This window comes from Plectropomus leopardus, chromosome 8, assembly GCF_008729295.1.
Source record: "Plectropomus leopardus isolate mb chromosome 8, YSFRI_Pleo_2.0, whole genome shotgun sequence".
In the NCBI taxonomy this organism is placed as follows: Eukaryota; Metazoa; Chordata; class Actinopteri; order Perciformes; family Serranidae; genus Plectropomus; species Plectropomus leopardus.
In genome coordinates, this window is record NC_056470.1 from 15,773,265 (window position 1) to 15,784,040 (window position 10,776).

Consider the following 10,776-nt stretch of genomic DNA (forward strand, 5'->3'; position numbering starts at 1 on the left):
ACCAGGCTAGATAATAGGTCTGTTCTTGTTTTGCACATCTAGTTTAATATTTGTCCCCGCTCTTTGTATACCTGATCATGGCCTGTCAGGCTGCACAGATTCCACAAATTCTGGATCGGACTGAGCTCCGGACTCTGAGCCTGTTTGTACCTGGTAATAACATGAGTTTTAGATCCGAACACAACTGGACAGCGATGGCACATTGCTGTTCAGACCTGTGTCTATCATGTCTCTCTAGCTGACCACTTGTATTTAGACTTTGTTAGTGCCCTGCCTTACAGTTATTACAGGGTTCCCTCAGATCTTTAAAAAGTCTTAAAGGGCATTTAATTAATCTGAATGTAAGCCATTAATTGTTATGAATGTGAATGTGAATATGAATGTTATGCCTTAAATCAATCTTTCAAAAGTCTTAAAAAATTGGGTGACATGAGAAGTAGGATTTTATAAATTGTTTTTTTCTGATGTTGCATTGTAATTTTTCATAATAATTGGTAACATTCATTTGTTGTTAAATCATTTACCAAAAATCTCTTCTTAAGCTCATCATGATGGGATCCAGGCAGTGGTATCTCACATGTAGAGTGGAATAAACAAAATCGCCAAGAAAACCAGCCAACAAATGGCAGATATTTCCAACTTCGGTTTGTAAACTAAATAATTATTATAATATGTTCATTGTCTTCCATGTCTTCCACTCTTAAAAGGGATTTTTTTTAGTATAGATTATCTAAAGTTTTTACAGGACAAAAAAATATCATGTGTTATGTTAATGGATGTATCTTTACAACTGGAGATATCAGTCAGCAGAATTAAACACGTCTCCTACAATAGGGCAAAACAATGGACACTCACGCCATGACCCCACCCCCAGTGTATTGATAAAAACCATAAAAACTGCCTGGCTATAACAAGTAACTAGGCACTGCCATGTAAAATAATTAGCAAATGTAATCATAAATAAATGTGACAAATCGCCATAATTATTACTACTGGTTCTAGTATTACAGTGTACAAGTGTATGGCATAATTATGTGGTATACTGTATATCTGTTGTTACTTAGGATAAATAATATGATATAAAATGGACTTAGTTGTCTAATTTTTTTTTTTTTTTCAGATGGGGGACTCGGCGGATTTGGTCCCCCTTAACAATGACTCAGTGGCCACGGCCTCGAGTCATGCAACACTTTCTCCGACTCCACATACAATGGGTAAGTTATAGATCATTAACAAACTGTCACCAAAACAACCAGCATGTCCTGAACTGATGACGCTGTCCTTGTTGGGGACACATTATGACACACTGAAGTTTACATTACAAAAGATATGTGGTCCAACATGTCCAGGCCTAAACAGAGCCTGAGAATTTGGTCATTTTTAGGACTCTGACATCGTTGCTTTGAAGCCTTTGTCTCCCAAGTCACAGTTCTCTTTCAGTCTGAAGCAAGTTCAAGGATATCTTTGTTTTTTACAGGTTTAATTTTTACCCTCTGCCCTTACTGCCTCTCTGGGCCAAGGTTTGCCTTAAAGGAAGTATCTGCTCATGATGACTCACAGTCAATCACAGACACAAATGAAGTACTTAAAATGCACGATACACGATACATAAAAGGCAGGAAAGCAACCTCATCCACAGGAAAGCTTAGTCATCTCTATCAGGAAATATAAATGGGGAAAAAAGGCTTCGAGGCATCTATTGGGTTTGTCACTCGGTGTGTGATATAATTTCACAACTCATACATGAATCAACAAGAATGTCCTCTGCTAAATGTGGTTTTGGGTTGATTCATCCACATTATTCTCCCCAACCGGGAAGAACTGGCTCATAAACAAAATGCTTTTGGGTGGGCGGATTGCAGGAGAAGTGTGTTGATGTGGACTATCCTCACTGAATGTGTGGATATTTGTCTACAATAGCAACTGAGGTGAAGGTCATCTCTGAGCTGCTGGTCTCCTATTGATACTCTGAAATGAACACAACAGGGTTACAACAATTGGGCTGCCAGGTTGTATAAAATCCCTTCTGCTGTTGTTTCTGCTCCTTCTTAGTAAGGGTTCATGGGTCTAAATTTAGAAAGACGTCATCAATTCTTTAAATACAAATGTTAGGGGGAGAAAAGTCCTTAATACAATATGATTACATCAATCTGTCTTATTAGTTAGAAATTCTCTCTTTGTGCCTCCACAGTGTGTCCTTGTTGAGCCATAGCACAGGGATAACAATAATAAAGAGGAATTTGGATAGTAATAAGTCCTTTTTAACCCTGACTAACATAAAAAAAACCCTAATGTTCCACAAAGAAGACACCCACCTGATGTGGCTGATTCATCTGCAAAGTGTCACTCAAATTACTTAACCTGTACAAACCAGGAAAGACTCAACATGACCGAAACTACTCCTTTTACCAGCATATGACTGGTTCCAATCCAGTTCCTGCACCTAATTTTAAACCGCTCAGGGCATTTCTTTACTGGAACCAAAAAATAGCAGATTTTCCCTGACCTGAAGTGCAAACTGTGACAACATAATTGGGTGTCTCCTATTCTGCAGACCGATAAGAGTGGACAGAGAAGACAACAACAGAGACATTAAGTAAGAAATTGTCAGGCAAAAAAGAGCGTGCAGTGGTCTCATTAATAGCTGGTATGTGCTTGTTTTTGGGGTACAGTCAAATATGTGTAACAGAAAAAAGACTGGAAGTAATCAATAAGATCCATGATTTAGCTGCTTTGTTTACGTCTGTTGTGCAAAGTGCAACGCCCTCCCTTTATGACACATCATTGATTGCAAAGTGTCTAAATGCGGGCTGGTTCATTGGATAGCGCCATGGTTGCATCATTGTCAATGTGTGTCAGCCCAAAGCCTTCCTCAGGGTGTCGATGTAAAATAGAGACACAGTCAAAACCCACTCAGTACTGGCCACCTGTCTAAGTTCACAAAAAATCCAAACTGGTAGAAAATATTTCCACACACACATACATCTGTGCAGTGTTTCACTTAATACTCGAGCTTTCCATCTATCAGACCTTACTAAGAACATACATGAATCAACTATGGACAGGAAGGTAAAAATAACCCATCTCAGTCAAATCATTCACAGTATGCAACACGCTGAATTGTTTGGTACTATTATAAGGTGCTTCTGATATTATGTTCTGTAATCACTGTGTTCCAACTAGAATGGCTTTCATTTGTATGCTTCACAGTACTTTAGTCAGTACCCAAAAAACTACAATTCCCAGGAGGCAGAGCTTCTACCACTAGGGTTGTGCACAGATGTGTTGCATAGTGACAATGATTTGTCTGAAATCGGTTATTTTAACCTGCCTGTCCATTGTTGATTGGGATGTATAAAATTGGGTTGTTGGAGCTGACCTTAGTCAGCTTAGATCATGCATACAAATACTGGTATATATGTTTGAACTTTTTTTCAATATGGACATACTGCTTATAATGTTAGCTTGGTAAGGTTCTCCACAATTCAATCATTCAGTTAATTTTACTGACACCATGAGCACCAAAGAAGACAGCATCACAAAAAAAAGTGAGGGAGATTAGTAGAGGACTATTTAAAAAAAAATGCTAAGGAAAAATGTCCAATGAACTGCATTTGTAATCAGCAAAATTATGTATTTCAAATTATTTTACAGAGTTTAAAAAAGCATATATCTTCCATTTCATTTCTGGCTTTGTAATTACTTTTTTACTTTCTCGTTTTTTTCCTTTTTTTTTTTTTTTACACTATTTTTGGAAATTTTTCAGGTTAATATCTTTTACATTCCACAGATTTCATACTAACTTCTGGGTCATTTCTTCTTTTGTTGCTCAGTTACCTTCTTCATAAAAAAGGCCAATTTGATCAAGTCTCAAAAGGTTAAATAAATGATTTAATTGTGTTTCCATCTTTGCTGAGCAACAGTTTTGTGTAAAAAGAAAATAAAAGCCCGTCCCATATAGATGCCTATCCCGAATATAAGCCTGCTGAGTTCAACGATTTAAGAAAATAATAGCCCGCGCTATTCATCAAAGTTTTACGGTATATTTTTATTTTTATAGAAATTGTTTTGTTGGGTCCATAGAGTGTATGATTTTCAGATATGCTGCATGCAGTGACATTGAAGGTATTTGTAGCTCCGGCCTTGCGACCTTCCGTAAATAGTGAGGTAATGGGTTTAAAGCGGCTCTGCGGCTTGTGGTGACCTCTGCCTGCCGCAGAGAGAACAGCTCCGCACCGGGACAAACACCCTGACCGTGGCGGCCCGAAGGCATCCTGCATTCCCAGCGTTTTCCTGACAGTCTCATGGACATCATGTTGTGGTGACAGCCGCCTGGGCTGGACTCATCAGCAGCCTCGCTCTGGCAACTTTTAATAGTTCACTCACTGCGTGAGCGTCGCCCAGCTCTCGAGAATGTCTTTGCACGCGCGTCGTTAGTGTCAGTTGGTTAAAGTTGTGTAGCCGTTAGCTTTCTGTTTAGTTAGCATATTCAAGCGTTTGTAGCACACAAGCTAGCTAATGTCTTGTGTGGTCACCAGCTTTAAGCGGCTGTCAGCATCATCATTGGGACCACGGGTATCTTTCATACCCGGCCGTCTGATGGAAGGGTGACGGGAATGATGCTGAGCTTCCTCCGTATCATTTTAACAGGTGAGCTAAAAATGGCTAGCTACGCTGATTAGCAAGCTAACTCTGAAGCAGCACCAGCTAGGTAGCTTATGGTTTGTGTGGTTATGCAACGGGATAATTTACCTGGCAATTCACTTTAGTTTGCGCTGTTACATATAGGCGACTACATTATATTCAACAAAGGAAAATATAAAAGTGTTTTCTCGTGTTTGTACCGTCTAAAACTTTGTCTCAAAAAGATGACCTAATGCTAGCACCCTGCAGCTGAATTGTCTTACAACGTTAATTAAAGTAAGAGACTGATCAGTCGGCAAATACAGTGAGCTGAAATTACAGTAGACACTGGAATACAGCCATTGCAATATAAAAAATACTGTGCAAATTGAAAAATTTGTAGCATCTGAAGTGCACAAAGGTAAATAAAGTGCATGGTGATCCTGTAAAATGAGCAGGATAGATTAAGAGATAAACATCTCTCCATCATGACGTTGTTGTCAACATAAAAGACAAGAAACAATATAAAAACACCCTAGGTGTCATATTTATATATAACGTAATCAACAGAAGCATCCATAGTCATTATCATCAACATCACCATCAATCATCACATAAACATACCAAAAATAACAACTTGCCAAGAGATTAGCCTCTACTTAATGTGACTCTTCCCCTACTCTGTATTCAAAAGAGAAATAAATGAAGGGAGGAGACTTAAAAAATTATTTCAGTTGAGCATGCTGGGCAGTTTGTACAATGGTTTATTTTTGCATTATTTTGTTTATTTTTATGTGAGACATGTAAAGTCATTTTGATGAAATATCACCATTCTAAGCTTAGATTTGGTTATGTGTTTTCTAATGGTGAGTTTTCATCTCATAAAGTGTTCAAGGACTGTTGCAAATTTGAAAATCCAACAATAATTTCTGTTTTCACAGTTTTTGGCTATGATAAATGGTGTCATTTTGTTGAATTTTAAAGATAACATACCTTCAGTATGGGAATTTCTCTGTAAGATATCCATCCCAGAAAACACTGTGGTTTCATGGTATTACAAAATTATTATTATTATCAGTTACGCTTACCCTTAAAGGAATTTTAAAAAAAAGATTTTTAAAACAAATTTTAAAAATTGAATTTTAAAAATTCCTTTTGAAAATAACTACAGATTTGATTCTCTGTCCAGTTGTATTTTTCCAAAACCATAGATAAATAAATGTACACGGTGTGATAACAAATAATTGATGTTAATGTTAATAGATGTACCTAATAAACGAGCAACTGAGTGTAAATAGCTGCTATTGTTGAAATTTGAAGTATGTTTGAATCTGTGTTTGTCTCATAATAATTCCATGTTTGTAATTTTCTCTCAGGCCTGTTAGGAGTTCTCTGGGATGGAGTTACGGCTTTTGGTAAGATTTGGATCGATATAAACCTGCTGCATCCATAGCTGTTCATAACACTTTTGGTTTCTCAGTAATTTTTCTGTGGTCTACAGGTGGAGTGAGATTAGTGGATGGGGAGAACAAGTGTTCTGGCAGAGTTGAAGTACGCCGCCATGACCAGTGGGGGACAGTTTGTGACCACGGGTGGGACCTCCGAGAAGCTGATGTGGTGTGCCTGGAGCTGGGCTGTGGCTTAGCTGTGTCACCTGTACATGGTGCAGTATTTGGTGCAGGCAGTGGAGAGATCTGGCTGAGGCATGTCCAGTGCACAGGACACGAGTCCAGTTTGACACGCTGTGCTGTCGTCCTCCACAGTAATGAACACTGCACCCATGAGAATGATGCAGGGGTGAAATGCTCAGGTGAGACTCAGCTCTGTCGAGGTATTTTATCTGCTGTGGAGCAGAGCCACATGGTTGACGTGAGTGATTTCTGCTGGTTGGATTCATAGAGGCTATTCTGGTTATTGACAGGGTTCCCACAAACCTGGAAATGTCACGGAATTTAACTCATTTTTAAGGCCTGAAATAGTCATGAAATTAGTAAAAAGCATTGAATGTTTGGAAAAAACATGGAATTGTTGTGTTTAAAAAAAATAATTGTTACAATGATTTGGGGCCTCAACGTAATGTTATAACAGCAAATGTATCTTCTTTAAGTTAGCTGTTAACATAATGTAGCTCTAATATGTGTTGACTTAGGACAACATGATGTGTCTTTTCTGCACAGATATTGCGATGCGTAATGGTTGCATCAATGGACATCAAACAGGGATGCACAATATTGGATTTTTTGCAGATATCCGATATGCTGATATATAACAACTCATTTTGCTGGTAACTGATACCTATATCGATGTATACACTTTTTTCCCACCTAATTTTAGTGATCATCAAGTCTCTTCTGTTGTGGAATTATATGCATATGCATACGCTTTGTTGTGATGGCTCACCAGCAGATGGAGACATTAAATGCAATGCTTTTTAATGGATGTAATATTCATTCATTGTGCAAAATTAAAAAAAAAAAAACTGTGACTACGGGTTGATTTTTGTACGTTTTACTTTTCGATAAAACAAAAATTTTAATTGGTTTGTGATACTGGCAGATATCGGCATGTTGGCGGATTCCGATATTTCATTTTAAAGCCAAAATCTGCTGATACTGATGACATACCAATATTATTGTGCATCCCTAGGGTGCATTGTCAAATAAGGCAAATTAGCTTAAACAAATAATTTGCTGCTTCATACAAATGGAAAAGTTGCACCGTTCTCATTGTGACCAATATCAGACAAGCCTTTCAGGTTATGTGTCTGTGACATTATGGGAAGTTAGACTTAGCCGGCAAGTGCTGAATGCACAGTGAAATGCATGCTGTTCCAAAATGGAAATTTTATCATGTGTCTTTGAAAAGTCATTGAAAAATTTTGAAATTTTGTCAGTGCCAGTATAACTGCCACTGCCTTATTCACATTTTGGGATTGTTTTTTTTTGCTCACAGGTACCCTTTTAATGCCCACCCTCACCCTGCTGTCACCTCACACTGTGTTCTCTCCCGGCGAGGCTGTCCGCTTTGGCTGCAGTGTACTGCTGGGTCACCACCTCAGTGACTTCCACCTGTACAAGCATGGAGTTTCCACGCCACTGGTTACACAGAGGGCGGACCAGACCCTGACCAGAGTAGAGCTCACACTGTCCGACATAGAGACGTTCCACCAGGGCAGCTACAGTTGTCGGTACAGGATCAAGAGTGGTTTCCCTTCTCAGTTGCTCGAATCTCCACCCAGCAACTCCATCAACATCACTGTTGGTAAGTTGTAACTGCGTTGTCTAATCCATATCAGCTCTGTTAGTGCCCACTCTCATGGCACTTTGTTTTGTTGTGAAATCTATCTTAGACAATTGTTTCTCTGCCCAAGTCGACATAATGGGTGTGTGTCAATGCCATGCCACTTAAGTTTAATTAGACAGTGTTTGAATCCTTGATCTTCGTCAGGTTAAGAAATTGATTGAATGCACATTTCCAGTACATATATATCTGTTTAATGTTATTACATATTTTTATTTATATGGCACTCTGTATTGTCATTCTTTCATTCATTGTAGTAGTGTTACATATACTGTAATTATCATCAACTAATTTTGATTTATTTAATTTTCCATATTCATTGTGGTATTGGCAATTACATTCTGCACGTAATGGTATTTTTTAATCTGATGTTCTGATTTTTGACTTTTTTTTATATGACTCTCACAGATTATTAATTAGTATAAATCTGGAGTATAACCCTACCGAAAAGGCTTTTTTATTTTAGAATATTTTATAAAGAAATGGTTATAAGTAAAATTCTAATTTTACAGTTAAGGCCCAATTTGGTTTTGAACAAAATCCACATCTTTAACCTGATGAAACCTCTGTATTACCCTAAATAACCTTTTTAATTCTTTTTTGACTGATCCCACAGTGGAACTCTTGACTCCCCAACACTGGTACAACACGTCCACCGAGGCCCCGGCTGGTTCCGTCATTAAAGGCCACAATTTCAACATCACCTGCTCCACCCCACAGCAGTACCCTGGAGGTTCCTTCCAGCTGCGTCTGATCCGCTCCAATGGCACAGTGCGCCAGTCCCTGCCTGCCCTCACCCCGTCCGTCACTTTCACCTTTCCCAACGCCCAGAGCTCCAACGAGGGCTACTACTACTGCCTGTATCGGGTCCAGCTGGGTGGACGCACCTTTGTCTCCAGAGAGAGCCAGCCCCTGCCTATAGCCATCAGAGGTGACACTCATAATAATAATCCGTGAGATTCTATGTAGATATTCCTAAAGTGTACAGCTTTTTACTGGTTGCATGTAACTTATACATTGCTCCACTCCCCCTCAGACCCAGATCCAGTACTGAGTCCAATGGTGATCAGCTGGCTTGTGTCCGGCCTGACATTTGTTGTGGCTGTCATCATTATAATCATTGTGGCCAAGGTGCTGTGTAACAAAGAGAAGAAGCCCACTGAACTGGAGCGAGAGACCAGAACCTGTAAGTTCCTCTTTCCAACAGAAGCTTTTGAGCTCAGAAAATATCCTGTATGTGGACCCAGAATAATAGATGTGTGTCTGTCCTCAGGTGTGGACAACACTTATGTTGCCTTATCAATCAACAAGCTATGACGGAGTATGCAGGCAAAAGATCACTAAAGGTATTGAAGGTCATACATAATACTTGCACATTTGGTGCCTATAAAATAGTATTTACCCTCCTTGGAGGTTTCGTGTTTTATTCTTTTATGAAAATTAATCAAAGGAGATTTGATTTTTTTCTTGTATCTTTGGAGGTAGGGCTGGGCGTTATTAATATAGGATGAAACGATATTTATTATATAAAGATAGTTTGATATTGTGTTATGTAATATATGTTTACAACTGATCTGATCAGAACAATGGATGAGAGGAGCAGCTGTTTGTGAGTGAAAGCAAACTTTTAGACCCAGCAGAATGAAAGGTTTCACTTTCAATAGGCCTAAATATCTAGTGCTCCGCCTCTTCCCAGAGTATGCTCAGTGACGACAGTGTGGTGCTGAAAATAACTAAACAGTATATATATATTCCCATCCAGCTCCAAAAATATCTTGTGCCGCCAGGTTTTTTAATTTAGTGGCCAGCCAAAAATAAAATTATGTATAAAAAATTTTAAAGCATATCCTCATAAAATAGTTACCATGATATTTTACAAAAATGCACATACAATTGTTCATATATCTAATAAAGTAGTACCCCTTGTTATTATGTTACATACTTAACGCAAAGTTTCGTTCTTAAAGTGAAGATCAATACTGTGGGTTGAGTTGAGAAAAGGAAGCACGCCACAGAATTCACCGTGATTTAATATTGTGAACAAATGTATCTGTAATACTTTCAAGGAGGGGTGAATACTTTTCATAGGCACTGTAATATTTGATTTTTCATCTCCTGTGTCCATTTTCTTACTTGTGCCACATTAATGAAGTCAAGTGAAGCATTTTGTTTCATGTTTTTCGCAGAATCACAATTGGGTGGACAGTTAGAGGGCTCTCACTGCGTCCATCGTGAATTCAGTCTGCAGGACTGCTTGGTCGGTCATCCACCACATCTTTGGCAAAAGGCACCACCTGGACCCAGTTCAGTACAGTTTAGATGAGGCACAATTTTGACTGAACTCTAATAGATCTCCATCACACTGAACTTCAGGCTAGTGTCACTGCTGGGAAATAATGGATATAATGGTGAGACGTGATCTATCAGCCACAGAAGACCGACAGTAGTATGTATTTCCAGTTCAAAGTCTGTAGTGGTTCTAGCTAGACTCAGACTTGGCTACTGCCATGACACCAGATGTATGAAATGTGGGGGGGGGGGGACTGTTATGTGGGCCCCTCTGGTCTGTATAAATGCAGTTTAAAAACATTTTGTATTTATTACCAGGTAACACTAATGATAGGCTCCACTAGCTTAAGATGTACGTGCTTCTACAGATCAATGATCCTTAAAGGATTAGATGTTTTTGTATTTAAGTCTAACCCTATTATGCATCTTATGTCATTTAAAATATGTACATAATTGCACTTAAAGTTGGTAAATAGAAGCTGTAGTTGATTAAAATGCTGCTGTTGTTGGAGCTTCTTGGTTCAATGAGTTTTGTTTGGCAGTCTACAAATAGGTTGATTTATA

The 10,776-nt window shown here is 38.7% G+C and overlaps 1 protein-coding gene across 1 annotated transcript; it reads left to right on the top strand.

The window, feature by feature from the left end:
- Positions 1-4,219: 4,219 nt before the first annotated feature.
- si:ch211-150o23.3 lies at positions 4,220-10,723 on the top strand. The gene is made up of 8 exons (XM_042491472.1): positions 4,220-4,650; positions 6,000-6,038; positions 6,125-6,433; positions 7,576-7,884; positions 8,540-8,854; positions 8,960-9,109; positions 9,197-9,269; positions 10,110-10,723. Exons 1-7 carry the CDS (start codon positions 4,617-4,619, stop codon positions 9,238-9,240), a joined length of 1,200 nt encoding a protein of 399 aa, XP_042347406.1. The 5' UTR covers positions 4,220-4,616; the 3' UTR covers positions 9,241-9,269; positions 10,110-10,723.
- The last annotated feature ends 53 nt before the right edge of the window (positions 10,724-10,776 follow it).